Source organism: Accipiter gentilis, chromosome 11 (genome assembly GCF_929443795.1).
Source record: "Accipiter gentilis chromosome 11, bAccGen1.1, whole genome shotgun sequence".
Lineage (NCBI taxonomy): Eukaryota > Metazoa > Chordata > Aves > Accipitriformes > Accipitridae > Astur > Astur gentilis.
This window is the reverse complement of record NC_064890.1, coordinates 10081245-10104211: the sequence shown is the minus strand read 5'-3', so window position 1 is coordinate 10104211 and position 22967 is coordinate 10081245. Positions and strand designations below refer to the sequence as shown.

At 37.9% G+C, this 22967-nt stretch overlaps 1 protein-coding gene across 3 annotated transcripts in view; it reads right to left on the bottom strand.

The window, feature by feature from the left end:
* SEMA3A (semaphorin 3A) overlaps positions 1-22967 on the bottom strand; it is a 341628-nt gene that overhangs the window by 55208 nt on the left and 263453 nt on the right. For all 3 annotated transcript variants that reach the window (XM_049814320.1, XM_049814321.1, XM_049814322.1), the window contains exons 6-7: positions 12654-12747; positions 5844-5963 (exon numbers count right to left, since the gene is read on the bottom strand). In XM_049814320.1, coding sequence (XP_049670277.1) covers positions 5844-5963; positions 12654-12747 — 214 coding nt within the window. The remainder of the gene's footprint in view (positions 1-5843; positions 5964-12653; positions 12748-22967) is intronic.

The following is a 22967-nucleotide window of genomic DNA, read 5'->3' as shown; positions in this document are numbered from 1 at the left end:
TATTGCTATTCTTAGCAATGAAGATAATGGGAATGGGGGTGGGAGGGTGTATTGAGTGAGAAATGAGACTTGCATATATGGACATGTTTTGTTCCTGCAAGGGTTGGAGTTGTTTATGCCTGTATAAGCAGTGGTGGGAAAGTGCAGGACTTGGTCCACACTACAGCTTGCAGGATAGGAGATATCAGCTGACTAATTTGGTTCAAATATAGAAATGCATATTTTAAATGCAAGAGATCCTTGCGGGGAAAAAAAACACACCAAAAGAACAACAGCAACAAAAACACACACAAAAAATCCCTCACTGTTTTTACTGGTAAGATTGTTTAAATATGCCCCTGTAAATTTATAGGAATGCAGACCTGGAAGAGACATCTAAGTCTAGTCACCGCAGTCCCTTGCAATGTTGGGCAAGTGTGCTACATGACGACACATAAAATGCTATCTATATTCCTCTTAAAACCAGCTAGGCTGCCTCACTGTCTGCTTCTATTGGGCAGCTTTTTCTAATTGCATTCCCCCCATGGTTTAAGACTTCTAATTTGAAGACTAAATACATTCAGATGTAGTTCATACCCCCTTTTTTTTTTTTTTTTTTTTTTTTTTTTTTTTATGTCCTTTATTTAAATACCTCTTTTCTTGCTGGAGAGTTATTGTATTTGTAACATCCATCACCTCCTTTCTGCAAGAATATCTTGGATGTACTTTACGAAATAAACCCCAGGTACCAGGATAGTTGGGTCCTATCTATGCTGGCAGGTCAGCCATTTTCCACAGCTGCTTACCTTTAGTGGCATGTATTTTAGTGCCTTCGTTATATCTGGATTGGGAATGGGTAGGAGGCAAGCTGGAAAGTGGGAAATTAGGAAGGCATTTAGGGACAAAGGAGTGGCACAGCAGAGAGGGGTGCCAGTGGGTATGTATAGGTGGGGAAAATGTTTGGTGTGGGTGACCAAAGAAAAATTATAGATTTAAGGATGCAGCATATGAACACATCAGCAAGCGTCTCAGAAAGAGTATTTGCAAGAGAACAAATATTAATTTCTAAATATCTTGACACATTCAATACATTTTTATTAGAGAGGTAAAAATCCTATAAACTAGCTGCAATCTTGTTTTTCCCTTGCCATACATTCCTGTACTGTGCAATATGTATATATCAAAATTATGTGTGTATGTTGCCAGTGCTGGGACGTCCTACAAACTGCCATAAGCGGAAACAACATAAAGTGATGGCTAAAGTTCTGTATGAATGCCAAGAGAGTATCAAGTCCATGTTTCCTGCCTTGGAGCCTGTGAAATTTAAGAGGGCATTTTCTTTTTTATTGAACAGTCGCTCAGCTTCTATAATTCTCAGCTGTTTATGTAACCGTAAAGTAAAGATTACCAAGGACAATAACCCCAGGGGACTAAGCACAGCTACTACCCCACTTTAAAAATTAAGCCATGGAAAGTATGCTAAAATAATATCATAGAGCTGGTTTAAACCCATAAAAAGCAAGGAAATTCCAAGCCAAGGCTGGAAATCCAGACTGACAGTCTCTCTTAACCCCAACTCTAGTAAAGAGAGTGAGCGAGGCCAGTATTCGCTCACTTTTCTGGGGTGCAAACCAGATTCATAAAACTATCTTAATGCAGCTTTTGTGATTTCATTTCCTTTCAAATCTTCTGCAGCCCAACTCTGTTTTGCTTTTAATATAAATGTTTATCGTTATTCATTTTACAAAATGTTAACAATTTAAGGCCGGATCCCCCGTGCTCAAGTCAGGGAAGATGAGAGCAGCTCCAAGCTTTCCTTCCACTCCCCTAATCTGCAGCTTGAAAACTACCTTCAGTACATCGCTTTTGCATTTGCTTTGGTACACTGCACTGCCATTTCTGCCTTCTTGCCTCCAGCCATGCCCTCAGCCCTTGCACGAACGCTGCCGTGGATGGTGTACAGCAAACGCTGCGTGTAGTTCAGCAGGGAGCTACCGGGGTAAGCTGCTCTGACCTGCTCAGGCCTCCTACTCATCTTTTTTTATTGCTGGAGCAGTTCATAGAAGCAGGACTTGATCTACGCTTTCTTGAAATAACACTAGCTTCTTGTGGCTCTGAACTATAAGAGGCGATGGCACATTTAAAGGAAAACATGGGTTTTGCCTGTAGGCAAGACTCTGTAAGATATATGTATCACATCAAAGCCATTGCTTTTTATAGTAAAGCTGGACAGGAGATGTTTTTTCAATTTCAGGACTTCTTTTTCTGAGAACTCGAAACTATTCTTGACCCTCACTGGGACCAGCTAAGACTGTCAAAGCTTTTCGTGAAGAGAAACTCCATGTACTTACCAGAGGAGCCAATAACATCCAGGGTGAGCACGTACATGGCTTATAACGAAGTACGTGATTCAGTCTGGGGCACTGAAATGTGGCTTTTTGTATCCAAGATGACTTCCCTGAGCACCAACTTATTTTACTGTGTTTTTGCAAATGCCTCCATGTCACATCTGGCCAACTCTGTATCAATAATTAAATATACACTGCTACAGTGACTGATGTATGGCTCCCTACCTTCTAGATGAATGTCCCAACTACATGGCTATAGAACCAGTCTCCCTTGCTTTATTTGGCTTGGTGATTCTTTAATTATTTCTACAAAATGAAATGTCTTTAGAAGCCTGTGAGTATTTAATATTTTTAAAAGACTTAAAAAGTCTTTAAGAGCTGCTGGTCAGCACCTTCCCTTGGGCTGGGCACAGTTCAAAGCCCTCTTCCCAGCAACATTTAACTTCTTAGAGAAGGTGGAGCATCTCCAAAAAGTAACTGTGTGATCTCTGTAGGAACTCTGCGTTCATACTTAAATCCAAAAATTTAATCGCTCTGTGCAATGTTGTCCTACTTTTATGCCAGTTAAGGATGATATTTACATTCTGGGAAAAGTTTGCAAGCTCTTCATGTGCCACTGTCTTCTCCTCTCCATTTTTGGTACCAAACAGTTGTGTTTTCTGCACCCTGTCAGTTCTGACCTTAGCCTTAATATGGCAGAAGCAGTTTCAAGTTCCTGCTCTGAATGAAGTAAACGTTACCAAGGACTTACAACTAGATGTCTCACCACCTAAACTCCATGGGGATGAGGATTTCTCCTTGTGAATTTGATTAGAACTGGTGTTCTTATCCAGCTTTCAGTATATGTCCATTAGAATAGTGGTTTTAACCTGAGGCTAAGCATACTGTAGAAAACAACTAGAAAAGCAAACCCATCACTTGGTAGCAATCCATGTCTTTACTAAAAAAGGTATAAAGGTCTGTAAACATAAGGTTCAAACTAGTTTATACAGAACTTTAAGAAAGCAGATTACACCTCATCCTTCAATGAGTGCTTGTTTCATTAAAAGTATATACACTTTAAATACGTGCAAACACAAAGCTTCTATTATAATTATATTTAAAAGAGACAAATGAACAATAAAAAAAAAAAAAAAAAAAAAAAAGAAAAAGGACTGGCATGCCTGCAGAGTTTCAAACCCAAACAACTATCATTTTTGGATTTCCCCGTTAGATGCTGAAATTAGGAGTACTGTGTGGAAAGGCTGCCAGGATCTTATCACTGGGAAATTAACAGTAAAGTCTTAGAGCCTTTAAAAGGAATGTTGGAGTGTAGAATTTAAGCCAACTTTTCCATATTAGGAAGGTAAAATTATTGAGCTGCAACGGAGAGATAGACTTTCAAAAATGTACTTAAGGATCATTGTCTATTAAATTATAGAGTGTTACGGGAATCATTTTTAAAGGCCTTAGTTTGATTCTTACCTTTTTTTTAAAGTAGCTTGAAATTTTCCATAGGGGAATATAGTGTAAGAACTACACTTAAGAGTTGAAAATCGTCTTCACCCTGTGCTACGATAAATACTTCCTTCCTACTTTTATGCTCATTTTGGACAATACTTAAATTCTAGAGAGCTTGAGGTTCATCAGCTCTTTATGTGCAACTGTCTTCTCCTCCCTGTCTTGAGCACAAAGCAGTTGTGGTTTCTGCACCCTGTCAGATGTAACCTTAGTGCTAATTTGGGAAAAGCAGTTCTCACATTTAGTGCTGAAAGACTGATAACCGGATCCACAAAGGAATGACACATTTTCAGCGATGAAGTACAGGGGCTGTGGACAATAGTTGTGCTTTCCCACTGCATAAATCCTCCTGACTCAGCTGTCATTGTGCAAATCTTCTGCACAAAAGCAGATTTTGCTTGCATGATTGGACTTTATGTCATCATGACTACCATAACAAAAGCTGGAGTTGTGTTATCTTTAACATATTATTACTCTTCCAGGTACCAAGATAGATGGATATGTCTATAACCCTTGTACGCTACTGTCCCCAGAAGTCCAGAAATCTTGTCTATTATTATAACAAAATAACCCAATGAACAATATTTCTGGGTTACTGGGCAAGCACAGACTGTGGAACTGGCATGTGATAGACCTGAATCTGTTCTTATAGTAGTCCACATGAATTATGACAAAACTAAATTTAACAGGACAAAAATCAGATTCATACAACTTATCTTATTAAAATACAGATTCATACAACTTGTCATATACACATTTATCTGATACATATACCCAATGCATATGTCATATATAGAGCTGTTTATCCAACCTGCAATAGCACTTTGTGGTTTTAATTATGAGTCAGGGACCGGTTTTGTTACAGATTGTATATACAGCTAATATGATAACCAGTATGATACTAGAAATTCCCGACTGTGGCTCATAAGAAGCTGTGTTGTTAAAACATAGTCTGCTCTTACACATTAAAAATCTGTGTCAACAGTTTGCACTAAATTGCAAAACCACGTAAGAAAACCTGGACCTCAACACAGACATTAATAATGTGGCTAGAAGTGAAAAAACATCTAAGAACAAAATACTTTGTGAATTCAAAAACAGGAGTGCAGATGCAAGCAGCATGTACAGCAAAAGTGGCTATTTAACTCTTCAAAAATTAAAATATAAATTAACTCAGAGTAACTACAGTTAGTATTACTGGCTCACTTAAATCTCGTCAGCCTTTTCAGATGATGAATTCTCATTTCCAAAATGCTCATATCCTTGTACAGCTAAAGCCAAGTGTAATTCCATTTAAGCTATTGGAAATTTGACTTCAGTAGAACTTGGATAGAGTGCTCAGATGCATTTTTAAGCATTTTGGTGCATGAAGCCAAAACCAAATGTTTCTCTGAAACTATCCCTCTCTCCCCATGCACACAAACAAACAACTACATTGTTTGATTAGTAATATCCATACAATAATGCAAGCTATTCTGCCTTGTTAAACTACTGAATATTTTGAAATCCAGTAATTTGGAATGCCTAGGACCCCTTTCACTTTTTCCAAACTATTGACAACTCTGGCCTGCTCAGGAAGCTCTGCTGATCCATTTTCTGCTGGACTTTGGTGGCCAGTGTCTGATTCCTTCAGTCTAGTCAAAAATTTAAGCCTGTACAAGGCTCAACCCTGCCCAAGGCTCTGTAGCTACTTTGTGTTGATGTGTGGCTGATGTCTCCACAAGCCTCGAGCTTCTGTCCAGCTTGCACCCTACAGCAATCTGCTCCTGTGGCATGACTGCGTTAGCCATAGTGTCTGTGTATGTTTTAAATGTAATCACACTCTACAAATCTCAATGTAATTAAAACAAAAATGCTTCTTTATAAATCACTTTTGATTAGTTTAACTGGCTTAAGACAAAATTCTGCTCCAAATAAAAGTGGGATGTATATGTCACAGATGTTGCTGGAATGGCGCTGTGTGCTAGTCTTTAATGGCTAGATCAATGTAAACGGAGAAATGTATATTTTACATACCATTTAGCCACCGGGAGTCATGCTGCTCTGTTCTGATTGGATGATGATGCCCCAGAGTTCGGAAAATGGCAAAGTCCCTGCCCATGAAATCTGCTGCTGTGCCAGAGTACAGTTCTCCATCTGTGGGAGGACATAATTGTAAGCAACATTTCTCAATTTTCCAGTCATGGTAAATCAGAGAAAGCTGTCAGTCCTATGTTTATATTACACTAATAGGGATAATGAGAAAATTACAAAGCAATAAGCCGTTTGCAATGTATTGCCATTGAAAATATATTATTAGACCCACTTTCTCACTGTAGAGCTTAACTGTAACCTCTCTCAAATGAGCTGTATCCCCTGACTGCCAGTGCAGCCACTTTTGACAAAATATGTTTGGATTCTTAGGCTGGAACAGTGACAGGCTGTACACCTGACCCTGGCAGGCAGTAGAATGCAGCCCCCCCAAAACCTACCTCACCGTGAAGTTACCCTGTTTTGAACAGGAGTCTGGACTGGAGACCTCCAGAGGTTCCTCCCAACCTACTGGGGTTTTGTGACTCTGTGTTGGGTATTGGAGAGTCCAGCTCATTCACTCTTGATTCAGAAAGTCCTCAGGTCCATTCAATTTTTCATATAGAAACTTTTTGTGGGGTTTTGTTTGTTTGGGTTTTCTTTTTTCTTTTTCTTTTTCTTTTTCTTTTTTTTTTTTCTCTCTCTCTTTTTTTTTTTTTTTTCCCTCTGAGCAAGCACATTCTCAGAAAACAGTGTCTTCTACAGGAAAGACAGAACATGCCTTTCTCCTTCAGCCACTTTTGTAACTGTTATACTGGCAAAGGGCAACAGCTAAGGGAGAGAATAAATGAGATCATTCCCTGCTACCTTGACCCCATGCATATCACAGTGAACAAGTGAATTAAAAATTGACCTGCGTACTTCAGCCCATAAATGGCACATAGCTGGAGGTGAAACTTATAATATTAGAGTCCCAGTGTGCCCCTTCTCGGGCAGCTAGAATTATCACAGATGAGGCAGAGAGAGACTCTCTAAATTCAAAGGACCAGGGCAAGTTAAATACCTGCCAACTGGTAGAGGGAATAATAAGTACATAGTAATCAGACACAGAAAACAACCAGGGATCAAAGCACAACTGACATTAATGTACAGCTTGTCCATGAAATGACTGAATTCAAAATGCTAAAAGTGCATTTTTTTAGGAGTGTGCCCTTTTATACCTGTATGTGAAATGAGATACCATACCTTATATTTTTAATATGGAATTAAAATATATTGTTCCTTCCAACTACTATTTTCAAGCTACCCATCTTAAATGGGTCTCCTGTGAACAAGACAAGCTTGAGGATAAAATAACTCTTTCTTTAAGCTAAGGTATTTAATTTTTCATGGTCATGATGAACTCTACCATATCCTCATTTTAAAACACCCTCTACGAACAAGTTTATCATTTTCATGGCAATTCTAGGTATTTCCACGGTGGGCCAACCAGACCCAAGCATGCCTATTGGATGTCACTGCCATCTTTTCCCCAGAACACTGACACCATGAAATTATCAATTGAACCTACAGTGGCTCTGTACCATATGGTAGTCATGAAAGTCAGGAAGGGTGAAAACATGATAGCGGAAAGGCGTGGAATTGAATGAATTCGCAGCAGAGATTAGAAGCAAATAGACCAGTCGTGCCCAGCAGGAGGTGTAATCAGAAGTGAAACAGAACAGCATATCATTAATTACCAATTTATCATTCCTCTATGTCATTTTCAACTTTTTTTTAAAGGGGAGACAATCACTTAATTATAGTGATTATTATGTACAGGGTATGCAGCTGAGATTTTAAAGAACATAAAACCTTTTTGCTTGTGAAAAGGGCTTTGATGCTATGCTTAACCTTTCTTTAACCTTATCTTCATTTTCTTGTCTTTCAGTCCCTAGTGAGTTCAGATAAATCAATATAAATCAAAGGGGGGAAGCAAAAACCAACAAGCCCTATTTTGCTTCCTAGTTACCAACAGATCTAAAGGTCAAGGAAGAAAAAAAATCTGTATTTACTACTAGATTTTTAAATTAAAATAAATATAGCTCAAAAACCATTAAAATTATATATTTGCAACATTTAGTATTCCAAGGGGTTTTGGCACCTCAGTTTCTAACTCAACATATAAAAACCACTGAAAGTAACATATCCTCCAGGTTTGACTCATTTCATCAGTGATGATAGAGTAAAAGTTTTGCCAATAATGGGTTTCAGCATGTTCCAAAGAGGGAAAGGTCTGTAGAAAACTAGCTGACCTTTCTTTGCTTTCTACTACAGCTGCTCCAGGTTTCAGTGTACTTAGACCAATGCCTGTTCCTTGAACTGATTTGCTGTAGTCATGCAAAAAGGGGATTTTTGACTTCTCCCAGATAGAAATACCAAGGAATACCATTTATTTTTATAAGGCTTTAGGTAATTTTTGCTAAATTCAGGGTGAGCCTCAAGTCACGTCCCAGATGTGCACATCCTTTGAGTTAGTGCTATTCAAAAGCTGTATGAGGATTTTGCCTCCTGTCTAGATAGAAGTACATTCATCTTTGTTTCCCTATGCAGACCTTCTTTTGGACTGAAATTTACTCGTTGCTGGTCTAGAAAATTATTCTCTTATGTCATAGACAGGCTTCACTGTGCTATTTCCATTGTCAATAGTTTTAAAAGCAGTTTCCATTAAATTTAAGAAGAAAGTGGAAATGTACGGTTTGAAAACTGACAAACTTTTCTCAAGGGCTAAAAATGAGGAAAAAAAGTTGTCAGTTTGTATCTCCAGCCCAGCAACATAAAGCAGTGATTGTCCAGAACAAGCTGACGGCCCTCAGTTGTTTGCGTAGAAAAAAGCTCTGTGTTTTGGACACAAACCACTTTATCCTAAAGCCGTAGCATGTTGACATATGAATGCAAACAGAAATACATATATTGACTTTACTAAATAAAGAGGCAACAATTAAAGCCCATAGTAATCCTTTTTTGGGGGGAGGAACCATTTTCCCACATACTGCACCTAAGCAGCATGGAACCGTGAACACCTCCCCAAGTTCATTAGATACAAAGATGTTAAAAACTAAGCAGTATACATTTATTTGATGAATTGTTTATTCAGCTTTTAAAGAAGATTGCATTCTTAAAAAAAAAAACAAACCAACTAATAGTTTTGGAGAGTACAGAAGTGTAAATTTCCTTTTTGAAAGAAATAAGAAAGTTGAATGTATGGGGAATATAGGCAAAAACAAGCCTTGAATGTCCTGATTGCTCTCACTGGTAAAAGGGATCCTAAATGAAATCTGTTACCCTCGGTTAGTAGCTTTATTCACTCAAATTAAGATTTTCAGACATACATAGTAGTGGCTTGACTTCATTCCTTTCAAAGTGAACACTTAAAACTTCCCAGAAAGTAGAATAACTCTAAAATCCTGAACCTTGTACGTATTTAGTAGCTAATTTCTAATAAATAGGATGGTAAAGTTCTTCCTTGGTAAGAAGCCACTGTATTTCAGATCACATTGATATATATTTGGGAGTATTAAGGCACCTATACTGATTTTGAAGAAAAAAAATTTAAAAATTGTAAATTTAAAAAAAAAAAAAAATAAAATTAGTGAGACACAGGAACATAAATAGCTTTGAGGATTCTGGATCATCAGAGCTTCTGAAAATCCCAAAGAGCAACTGACTGATAATGGGACAATGCTCTTAGGTTTTCTTCAACTATCCCAATACAATTGCTTTAGACTAATACATTCAGTGATATTTTCTCCTGTGATTACATCCTTTGAAAACCATGCTGCCTCTCATTTTCCTCCTGCCCTGGAATACACACTAGTGGTGTCCAGGGACTGCTAAGTCTCTACATTTTCATGCATTAGCCTGTTCAAATGGAGATTGTTTAGTTAGCAGCACATAGATGAGAATGGCTAAGTAATGTCTTACATTACTGGGGACTAGTTATATCATGTTCCCAGCTGGCGTTTACTTTAGAGTAGAGTAGCAATAACTATCTTTAATGAACAACTCTTAAAAAAATAATGAAAAAAGTTTGCAGGTGTATGGAACAAGGAATGTATACTGGAAAAATACTGGAACAATTTAATAATGATGAACTGTTTGTTTTGGTTTGGTTTTGTTTTGTTTTTTCTTCAAATATTATTGATATTTTATTTTTTTTTTAGGAGAGAGGGAATACTGAAGATCCTTTTTACACTTGTAAGAGTTTATTTCGGCTGAAATATAAAATAGGAATCCTGAGCACTAATGGCTGTTAAAGATCTTAAGTTACTTTTTGCAAATTAACGTTGGTGTTTTGCCCAAATTCCAGCTTGGGTAATTACATTTCACTTACCTAAGATTTACCTTCTAGTTATGGAGTCAAGAACTTCTTCTACACTTTGCAAAATCTCTGTTTAGTGTTTCTGATGAAGAACAGAGGCTATTTTTCCCTTCTGTATTTAACCATATAAATTACTTTACTTCTCAGCCTTCTTTTATCTTCCTGATAGTTACATTGTGTTACTAATTATAACATTGCATTTTAATGAGTGCCAGGTAATTGTTTTACACCGTTGACCTCTTGAACCTAAGATAAACCATGGTTGCTTGTGAGGACAAATACTTCTGGCCCGGGAGGGGCCACGAGTAGCTGAGCTGTCATTCAGCTCAGGAGAAGGGAAAAAGCAGTCCGCCCTTGGTGTGAAGCATTTGTGGTCAAGAGGCTCCCCTGGCCTCCACGGCTCTCTTCACCGCTTCACTCCGGTGCTACCTACTGCAGAGAGCAGTTGGACCAAACCTCTCCGTGCAGTCACTGCTTGGCCACTTCATTCCCTGGTCCTCACCTGTTTTGCGGGGAGGAAATTGTTTTGCCTTGGGTCGTCATTTTACCATAAAATTTATGCTTTCCTGGGGCAAAGATAAGTCATTGTGAACCAGTAGTGAATCTGGTGTACGCTTTCTGAAATATCAGGGGAACCTCTGCGGTAAAGGATTGAAGTAAACGCATTGTTATAATCAGTTACTCAATATGACTGTGAGGCAGCTATGAGGAGGCAGAGAAGAAAGGGTGTTCATGTTCAGGATGCAGGAATGTTAATTTTAGCTTCACCCTGAATTTTGTATAAGTCACTGAAGTAGAAATTAGTCACTGGCTTTGAATGTTGAATTTGCGCCATTTTCTATAGAGCTAATACACCCATGGCTCTAATGGAAGCCTGATTCAAAACAAAATATCATACTCAGTCTACTGTTTATTAGGAGGAAAAATACATGGAGTGAAAATTATAGTGATAGGAAGTGGGCTCAAGAAAGCAAAGATGTTTTAAAGACATGAAATCTAAGCCAAGGGAAATAAGATAATCATATTTGTGCCGGACTGAGTGAAAAAAAAAAAAAAAAAAGGAATGTGAAAAGCTAGACGCTGTTGACTTTGTGCAGTTGCATACCGGGTATACCATGTAATACTGGCTTGTCATCATCCTCTTTCTTTATTGTATATTAAAGTAAATAATAAAGCTATTCCCTTGAGAGTAGCTCTGCCACAAATTCAAGTCGCTCCAGGCACTAATTTATACACTGGCCTTTTACACACACATTTTTTTCCTTTCTCTTTGTACAGGGTACAAGTTGCAGCAAGACATGGACGTCTTTCTTGTTTTTCCTGTTAAAAAGTACGTGTCCCGAGGGTGGCTCATCACCTGTGATCATTAGGGGCTGCATCAGGAAATGAGGCACACTTAGGACTAAATTTTTGTTGCTGTCTATTTTGAATAGCTTAATTTGTAAATGTAATTTTAATATAATAAGGGTAGGTGGTATGCAAGGCCCTAGACTAGCAATATGGACAAAGTCCTGGAGCAATTAGTGTTCTCTGGTTATGTGTCATTTCCCAAAGCCTTCTGAGATAAGAGAATCTGCAATTTTCTGAAACTATTGTTGCCCCATTGGATTTGAAGTTGTAGTAAATTGCCAGAAAGTTACACGTTAAGGATAAAGTGGCTACACCTGGGCAGAGTCGTTACAGAAAGAACAATCTATTTGTTTCACTCTTAATTTCTTCTCACAAAACATCTTTATGCCTTCTTTGTAAAGGAGAAGGAAGAACAATGAACATAATTAATTCAATTAGATAAGTTAAATCAATTAGATAAATTCAATCAATTGGATTAGTTCAATTAGATTAACACAGTCCAGATGCTCTATACTTACCTATTCCATGAAATGAAGTCTTACTAATTCAGAAATACCTAATTTATAGAAATCCTGGTGTTCTGGCCAGGAGTTTAATTGTATTCACTGTCAGATAAATCTCTTTGGCTGAAACATCATCTTAAGGCCTAGACCTGTGGCTGCTTGTATATCTCCAGCTCACATGGAGATACAGCTGGGTGATAGACCTTCCTTAGCAGCAAAACTGATGTAAGAAATTACTTATTCCTGCTCTTGCTTTGCTCTTGGCTGTGCTGGTGTGTCTATCAGTGTGGCCAGTCTGTAAACTGGGCAATTAAAATACCTCCAGAGTCATCTAGCTCTGAGGAGGAGAAACTTTGCAGAAACAAGGTCTTAACAGAGGTACAAAGCGGCTCTTGTGATACCTGAATCTTATTTTACACACACCATGTTTCTCAAGACACCTGGGTCAACTATATTAAAAATGAAACTAGAAGGACTTTTGCCTGGAAATAAAATGCAGAAAACAAAGCCCTATCATAGGTGCTGCAAGGAGAAAAAAAGCAGAAAACTGGCAGTTATTTACAGTGAATGCACATCTCATTGAACTTGTATCGTGGCACCTACCTACTAAAAGAGAAGCTGTCAGCAGTTTAGGATCATAAGGGCTTTTCCCTCGGCCGTTTTCAAAATGTGAATCTTCCATTCTAAAAATGTTGTCCTGTGGGGTGGAAAAAAAGAAAGAAAAAGCAACATTATCTGATGAAAGAACACTAAAAATATGTTGAACTAAACAAAGAGCAGTATATAGGATTCATACTGGGTTTTGTGGCTTCAGGAAAGTCAAATTACACCTTCTAATCAGTATTGTGCTGAAGGCTAGTCAAAAGTACAAATATACATGCACAGCCTTTGCCTCACCTATTCTACTTCACATATAATTTACATGGTTTCATTGAATTCTTATTGCTTTCACTAAGAATACGTCTGAGTAATAGTAACCGAGGAAGCTGGAATTTGAAGCTTTTGTCTGAGAAAAGATAGAACCTATTTTTCACCGACTATACTTTTCTGAAATATCCTGCAAATGTAGATTAGTACATTAAGACAATGCTAAATTCTGCTTTTCCTAACCTGAGTATTTAGTGACTCACTGTTCCATGCATCCTCAAATTCAACTTTAACTACATCAGGAGAGCTTTTTTTTCATTTTTCAGTACTATGCAACAAAACTTTTAAAATATACAGGCTGAGGGCAAAGCATATGGGGATGTAAACCAAGATTAAAAAGGGCCTCAGTCAACACTAAGTCAAATCAAGGTCAGTAAATCCAGAGCAATGGGCTTTTCAGTACATTTAATTACTTTAATTTTAACTGGGGGACCAAATCTGCCAATCAATTTGAATAGTGTGTTTATCTTATGTTTTGCACTGAGGCCAAAACCAGAAGAATGGATGCTTTTTGCACAGTAGACTTCTACATTCACAGAAGACTTTTGGAGGCCACACCGAAAACTGAAATTTCCATTTCCCACTTGCACTATGGTTAATTTGCATTGACACCTAATTAAGACAAGGACCCCCAGAGCTGGGACAACTCCTACCCTGCAACAGTTTCTCTGTTTACTTAGGCCTTTGCAGCCAGTTCTCAGTCGCTTACAGCTAAAAATTCTCTACGAGGCAGATGCTGAAGGACTTCCTTTAACCAATATTTGCAGGACCAAGTAGTTTAGGCTGTAATAGCAACTACAGCTTGATACAGCCTCTTTTTTTTTTATTGTCTGATTAGAGATCACTCATCTGTTTTAGGAAAACAAACAAAGAAATAACTTCAGAATATATATCTAAAATATAGATATTGATAGTAAAAAGCAACTAAGAAGTTGTTACAATATTTTTCCCTATTTATTTCATAACAAATCAGCTCTTTAACTTGATTCTCAAGTCCCTACAGCACTTACTGCTTCCACAGACTAAGAAATCCCCCTATCTTATTCTCATCATTGCTTACCAAAGACAGGATCATAGAGCTGCTGGCTGGAAGGGCTCTCTAGATATTGTTAAGTCCAGGACGACTTGAAAGAAGACTATTACCAACACGGGGTATGGTCAGGTTTGGTTTTGTCTTACCAAGTCGTGAACACCTTCAGGAATGGAAACTATATAACCTTTCTGGGCAACTTCCATTGCCCTCTTAGTGAAGCATTTTTTTATAAACTGAATCTTCCAAAGAACAACTTGTGACTTTTGGTCCTTAGTATATCATCTACAATGATGGCAGAGTGTGGGTCTTTCCTTTCTGTAACTACCCTTCAAGCAGTTATAGGCTGTTCCTAAGCTGCCTGTTCAGCTTCACTTCTCCGGACTAAGTCTCAGGCTAGAACTTTAACTAGCGTGTAAACTCCAGAGTCTTTCAGTGTCTTGTGCTCACAAGTAAAAGTCTCAAAGTTGCACACAATACTTTCACCCTCAAGAGCAACGTTCCAGTGCTCAGTGCTGGAGATCTGGCACTCGACTATGCTGTGGAGGATGCAAAAAGATATCAACAACCCAAATTTTATTCAGCAATTGGTTTGGTAACGTTTATTTAATGTGAAGATCATTCAAATAGCTGATGTCTTTCTCACGAGCAGTGAATTCAAGTATCTGGAAGCTGCACTCTCCCTCGCACCCTGCCTTCCCCATCTTGCTCATCCGTACTGAATCCAGGCATGGACCAGGCCAGTGACCAAACATACTTCCAACTGGTATTATTTTAAACCTATTGAGTCCATGTTTCTGTGAGTGAGTCACAGGCTATAGTTTTTATTATTTTATTTTATTACAGGCTTGTTTAATTACATCATGAAAGCACGTGTCTGTGTGTGTATATTATATATTTTCAAAGGAACATCAGAAGGACTTCACATTTCACTCCATTTACTGCAGAAAAAGGGGAAGGGAAAATGGACTGTTAGCAGGATAGTCTATCTGGAGGGGCTTACTGCACTATAAGATAAAAAGTGTGGACACAACTTCATGAAGTTTGATTCCAGAACTCAAGCTCAGTATCCTAAGGCATGTTCTTGTAGATGTAGCCTGCCTGATTATGTTTATACAGTCATCCTTTATCTGTAATATCTTGCACAGTATTAAATTTATTTCTTTCCCTTTGTCTTTCTTTCTATTTCTTAATAGTCCAAACACATTCCTTGCTTCTATTCAATTTTCTGACTTTGCTCCTTCTAACCAGAAATGAATAAATAATGAAAAAGAAAACTGGTTTTGAAATTCTGCTGTAGGGTCCATATCTAGATCTTGCACAACAAATAAAAGCAGTAAATTGAGGAGAATGCTAGACCTCGACTACAAAAATAGAAAACGGCACTAATGCTACAAGCCATTATTGAAAAATGTTATTATCAATCTATGTTTTCTTGGGATTTCTTCTTAGTAGATGATAATTGCTCAACCTGCACACCAATGGATATTTGATAAGGCCATAAAGTCAGTGGCATGACAGTTAAAGCAGAATATATTCCCAAAATAATCCCATGTGTCATTATAAGACAAATAGGAAACAGATGTGGAAAGTGATTTGGTGTAGGAAGGATCTGATTTTTGACTGTATTCTTCTGGTTTATGTCACTGTAACTCTACTGATATTGGTGTGTAGCAGGCAAGAAATAGTGGAGAACTGGGTCAGCGTAAGTCAGAGATGATCTACCCTTCTCTTTGTGTTTGTGGAATAAAGCATTTGAAATAAGAGGCCTGACAGGGAAATCCCACAGTGTAAAAATGCAATGTAGAGACATGCACTAAAACTTTCAAAATGTATGGGCAAGTAATAATGACAATAAATACATGGCTGTTAAGTGCCAAATAAATGTATCATGGTTAGTCTGAGGCCTCAAGGAATTCTGATAAACATGCTATAGGAAGTCCAACCTGTCACAAACAGGGCAACTTACCCAAATAGCTTTTTGGATGCTCAAGTCAAACTATGTCTATCTACAAACCAACAATAAATACAGGCAACAAAGGAATAAACTCTTTTCTATGTACATCCCCACCCTCTTTTCAAAGGCCAAGGAAGCAATATGACTAGTGATAGGTACTTGAACATACTAGTCACTGGTCCGTGGCATTTGCACCCAAGATGCCATAACAGCAAGAACTGACATGAGAAGTCATTATCAATATTTGAGGGTAAAATTTCATCTCCTCATTTTTTATAAAAGGTGTGTTTGATTATTTTCCAGAGAGTTAGCCTCGGTGTCAGACTGGAAACAAACTATGCTCCTGGTGTTGTAAGTCCTGTCCTCCTAAATTACACCTGAAAAACCTGTGTGCAGGCAGCAGAGAGAGTGAGGGCAGCTCTTGGGTAATGACTCGGCACCAAAATCAGTCTGCCTGCAGATAGCAAAGACCAAGGCTCTGCTCAGAGACTTAGGCGGGACTATGGACTGTTGCACAGCACAGACAAAGAGTTTTTAGCTAGAAAGAATGCACATTATTTCTTCTCAGAAAAAATTCTGATCAGTTTATAATTTTGCTGTCTCTTGGGTTTTGCAGTTAATTGAATGCAAAGAATGATACTGCGGTGAGTCAGCAAATACCTTAGCCATAAACAGCAAGAAAAACTGTGTGTTCACCAAAAGCTCACTGTCTCAAATTCTTGTGAGGGCTATTATGTAATCGAAGTCAGGAATTCATGACAAAGCAAGCTTGCCAGGCTGGAGGAAATTCTCTAGAAATGCATGAAGAAGAAAAAAAAAAAAAAAAAATCAAAGAAAGGCCTTTGTATCTCAACGAGTACAATTTATTGTCCAAACCCCTCTTTAGTTGCACCGGCAGCCCAAAAGGACATTACAATGTGCTTCAAATCTTTTTAAGGATCCTTGGAGCTAAGAACCTTGCAGTAGCATGTTTTATTTCATTGGAGCTGGGTTTTGAACTCTAGGTTTATCTTTCATTAATGCTTCTTTATAATCCATAATAAAACTACTGAAAATGAGATTGTTTAGGTCTTGAAATTCCACAAACTCATAATGACAATACCTGACTGCTGGATCATGGTATAGCATGAATTGTTTTACCTAGTAAATGTCTTGCATGGTGGGAGATTATGCTTCTGGCTCCTTAAAACACATGTTTTCCTGTAGCACATAATGTTATAGATCGCAAGACTCAGCCAGAAAGAACTACAGTTCAGTCCTGGAGATGAACACAAAAGTTACTGAGATTCCCATTCTTTGGCCCAATGATCTGCCATTTCAAGGCTCCAGAAATTCACTTTCAAACAGTTGAAATATGACTGAAGTAATGCCCCATATCATGATACTGAGTGGTGACAAGACATTGCTACTTGCCAAGACTTATTTTATTTCATATTTTCCTATTGAATAGCTTTGGTCAGCCAGTGTATCAATACAATATAATGCTATATATACATATAAATATATACATATGCATATGTATATATACCGAGTATGATAACTTTTTAAACCATTTTTTGTATCTCTGTCAGCAGCTAGCCCATCCAGAACTGTCTCAACAAAACAAGGACAAGAAAGATGAAAGCATACACTAGTTGTTTTTGGTTAAAAAAAAACCCAAAACAACAAACAAAACCAACAAAACCAACAAAAAACCAAAACCAAACCAAACAACAACAACAAAAAAAAAAAACCAAAACCGAAAAAACCTTCTTTCCCACTTTAGTACTATTTCTGGCTTGTGAGAAAATGTGTGGTTAATGGGGAAGAACTAACCTACCAGAATGGAGAGCACTGACTGCTGAGTTTCAGGGTGAATTTTTTTCCTGAAACTTTTCTGGGAATTCACACAGAAACCATCCCAGAATTGCAGAGCCTGATGCAGCAAAACCGCTGCCGGTCAATAATAAATCAATGCAGTGAAAGCAAATGATCTGAAGAGGCTGTGTTGATGGAGTGCGTGCAGCTACTAAGAAGGTATTGCTGGTTTAAATTATAAGGCATGGAAGACATAGAGGGGATGCTCCCTAGCTGCTCTAGTGCAATTGCAGGAACTCATATCCTTACTCTTGTAACCCCCAAACCAAAACCAGAAAGGAGCACTTTTCCAGGGTGCCTTCCAGGGGCTAGCTGATCTCCACAACAAGCTGCCAAACAATAACATGGGATGGTCCAGGAGCATTCAAGATGCCAAGAGCCTTAGGAACTATCACATCCTTTGTTTAATAAAAAACGTAGAGCTGGCCGCAGCTGTGAGCATTATCGATGATAACATTTCCCTTGCTGTTTCCACAGACTCTGTTGTGCTACCATGAAGCATTTTATAAGACAAACAGATTAAGGGGGGGGGGACACGGGGACGGGAACGGGGACGGGACAGAAAAAGAAACCTCCCTAAAACCCCAGAAAAGAATAACCCCAAAAGATTGCCAGAGTGGAGTGCCTGGAGTATGACAGTGCACCAGGAAGGAATATCCATTTGGAGGACTTTAAGGCCAACGGCAGTGTCTCTTAACCGAGTCAGAAGTTGCTGGCACTGAAATATTGTGTTCTCTGTATTATTCGGCGTTGGTCAGAACAAAAAGAAAAGCCCCACTTCCCACTCAGAGAAAAACTTTCAGACTTGTTAAGGTTTGGATTTTTGCCCTCTACATAGAGGCATTAATTGGGGTGGCTAAATTTGCTGCTGCCCTAGTCACGGTCAGCAGAAACAACAGGTTCCTCTGAATGACAAGTCAGACCAGCTCAGAACTGCAGTTCCCAAGGGCAAGACCTCTCTTCATTGACCACAGAGGAAGCTTGATATGCATTTAGGTCTGAGCTAAGAGTCTTTCTGAAACGAAGACTGCTGAGGCAGCTGATTGGAGACACCTGACTTTGAAAACAGACACTGATGGTTTTGCTGTAGCTTTTTTTTTTTTTTTTTTTTCTTAATCTCCCCTTCAATATATTAATTTCAGTGAATTTTTGGTTTTTCTCTTGCCCAATACAACTTTCTGTGCACATATTTTATGACTATATCAAGGATATTTCACATAGTCTTTTAAGTACATTTCACGCTATGAGAAATGATTTATTTATGAATTGTGTTACTTTTCAAGAATAATTTTAAGTGGAACAACTGTGCAGGATATGGCTATGTTGTTATTGTTATTATATTTCCTATTTCACACTTAATCTATTGAGTCATGAAAACTGTTAAATATGAGGACTTTGGTTTCAGGTTTGGGAATCATGCTGTTATGGAACTTTTAATAAGAAACTTTTATTAAAGTCATCCCCACGGAATGCTTTATTTTTAAAAAAGTGCAAGTGCAAATAAATATAATGTGAGAAATTATGCAAAAAATACAAATATTAAAACAAATGTAAATGTTGAGGCAAGTGGTAACCATTGGGGAAATAGGTGAAAAGTGATTGAAGCAATAATGCAACTGTTTTAAATCATTAATTATTAAAAAAAAAAAAAAAAAGAAAAAAGAAAGAAAAAAGAAATGCACACAATGGGCTTCTGACTTTTAGTGTTCAAGTTCCATATGCTATAGGCTTTTTACCTGCATAGATTTGGGGGATACTGGGCTCTGCAACACCTTTATTATATTTTGTTTTTCCAACTTGAGGCTTAGCAGAATTCAGTTATCGGAAACTAGTTTTAAAACCCTGTGGGAAATTACTGTAAGTGGCAGATCTTTAGTAAAATGGTGTTCCCAAAGAAAGGTCTCCAGCTTCTGTAGGGCCTGGAACTGAAACTCTCTTGGGCTGCTGTGCTGTGCTAAAGGGGACAGAGAAGGAACTCGTCTGTTGAAGAGCATTTACCCACAAAACTGACAACCAGCTCCTAAAAAGATCTGCCCACCAATCTGTGCCTGCCCTCAGGCAGCTTGCCCAGCTTCCTGATCACTGCAAGACCTCTCAGTCTCTACCTTAACCTGCGTCCTCTTTTTCAGACTGAAGAAATACTCTTTCTACTAAGCCACTCTACTTGTAGCTGACATTCTGGTACCTGGAAATCTTATTTTTGATACTGAGATAAAAGAGCTGTTGAGGTGACATCCAGCTCTATGCTTCATTCTGTAGATTAATGAAAGCAGAACAGAGCTCTTGATTTCTGTTTCTCCTCTTATCCCTATAAGTCACTTCTACTGGGAAGTTTTCCTAGCTTACAATATTCAGTAGATGTCTTAAGATGCAGGAGACAACTCTGGTAAGCACAAGTTTTGAAAACTTGTTTTCCTACACTAAGCTGAATTTGGACAACTCACCTTCTCAATAGCTCTCTCTCAGTCAAATATCAAAAGTCCCACATTTCTCTTTCTTCTGAAATCAAATCAATTAATATTTATTAAGTTACCATACACCTTTGCAAAATGGGAAATGTTTCATATCTACCTACCTACCTATCTATATATCTATCTACATAATTATAATTCAATGAATTTAATGAAATGGAAAACATAGCCAAATGGGCTGTTCAGGAACAGCTGGTTTGTTCTACTCATTATTCCTAGTTTATGATTTGTAAGTGCTTCTGCTTCTGATTGGAAGACAAACCAAGTGTCAATGTCAAATAGTGAAGTCTTGTTCACACCTGAATATACTAGGTTGCATACTAATATTGGTATTTATATGAAGAATAGCCTCTTTCAAATAACTGTGCAACATATGTAAATAAAAGGAGGGCAGGCACAGTCAAACTGAGCAGCTGTTCCAAAAAGCAGTATATGTTTGTGGACTTACTTTGCAATATTTCACAAGCTAAAGACACTACACTTATCTGACTTTCATGCAACAGTATTTGTTTTGGGGTTTTTTTGTGTGGTTTTTTTCTAATGCTGTCATGTACCTATTTGCACCAATTTTAAAGCACTGCCTAGGTTTATATTTTGGATAAAATATTGTTCTAATTCTAACACAAATAAATGAGCAGACATGAAAAATATCAAGGAATTTCATTATAGTGTCATTATACTATTTATCCCTTTAGAAAAACTTGCAAATTCAGAGTGATTAGAAAAAAAAAAAAATCAACCCAAAGCAAACCAAAGACACAGTTAACATGAATGACATGTTAACCTTGACTGATTAGTAAAGACACCAAAAATGTCATCCCAATGGCATACCAGACACTAGATACCATCAAGGATATTGAACAATTCTCAGAGGACACTGAGAATTAAAATGCTTTTGTATTGCAACTTTCTGGGTTGTCAAGTGTAATACATCACTTAAGATCCCGGTCTGGCTCATATAGGATGACCTCTGGAAATATAACCACCATACAATGACTGTCTGTTCTAGTCAAGTTATTAAGTGGTCTGCATATGTAAGCAATAAGATATACAAACTTAAAACCAGTACACATAACTGAACCACATAACCTAAAAGTCTCAATTCCTTAAGTGTTCCTATTCTTACCCCCAACATACTTTCCATTAAAAACATTTGGAACATATTCTAATTGCTTTAGCAGATTCTACTATTATGTTAAATAAATTATTGGGCCATGTTCTATTACATGATTGTACTGGTTTTCTATGGTTATTTTTAGCATTCAAGGCCACTGCTTTCCCCCTTTGTCTTCTGGATTTCCTGTATGTTATTAGACTGTGGTGAGGTCAGGCATTAGAGGAAATAACAGCAGTGCTAACTCCTAGACCCAATGTTTTATGAATTACTGAGCATCAGTGAGGTAATGGCAATAAATCTAACCCAGTCTCAGTCTTGTGTCCTGTTGTAAATAAATGAAGTTAGCAAAGGTGTTATTTTATTCAAGAGCCTTCCTGATGAGAACGAAAATGCTTCCCTCGGGGGATTGTTTGTAAAATTGCTTCTATAATTAGGGTGCTGTTTAACAAGAGAAAGGTTCTCCAGTTTTCCTGGGGAACTTTCATGTCTGAGTCAAGGGTATCTTATTTACAACACAAAAACGACTGCAAATTGAGGAAGCAACGTATAGAAAGGACTTAGTCAAGTGGAGTTAACATATAAGCATACGGCCAAGATTTTCTAATTTCCCAATTGATTTTGCATGCTCCTGAGTTGGGCACCCAATTTAAGACTTGCCCAAGGGCTCTGATTTTCACTGAATACCTTCGTGGGCAATTTAAAATTCTGATACTTGAAACTGTTAGTCACTTCTGCCTTGCTTTTTAGCCTATCTGCTTTTTAATTCCTAGCATGGAAAAATCTCTAATATGAGCACACGTCCTAACTAAACTCTTCCAAAATCTGAGTCTAAAGGAGCGACAGAATAAGAAGCAAGCCTAGAAAAATACTATGAACTCTTTTGCCCTATAATAAGACCTACCGAGCATGCTTTCAGAGAACTTGTGCAAGTAACAAAGAAGGGACAGAGAATTACACCCACAGCAACTACTGTAACAACTATTAAGTCTTGTTTTTTTCTCTAAGATACTGCAATCTATCTGCAACATTTCACTCAGAGAAGCCTGTAGAGTGTCAGGTCTAGCCCAGTGTTTGATATGTATTCAGATTTAAAACAAATATAAGCAAGGTCTGGAATACAGAAGCTGAAATTCTGACCCTTTGGGCAATTTTTCTTTTCCTGAGGCAAAGCTTAGATTTGAAATCTCTGCAATAAGCACTTCTCTTTCGTCTTTGTTCCCTCCACTTGCTTTCAGTGTGACACCACCCAGCCCTTCTGCAGCCTCATTTTATTTTTCTTCATTAGCAAAAAATAATATCCTCAACATGTTAATAACTGGTATTGCATTAGAGAACAATGCATTTGAAAAGCTAACTTCTATTGTGCACATGGAGACATAACTAACAGCAGACATAATTATAACCTCTCTCTGTGACAAGTTGCAATTATTCTTCATGGCACTGTGTTTAAGAGCAATGCATTTCTCATACAGGTTGGGGGGTTTTATTTAAAAAGTCAACAATGTTTGATATTCTTTTCCCAGTGCAACAAAAACTTTGCTGACACAGAAACAGATGG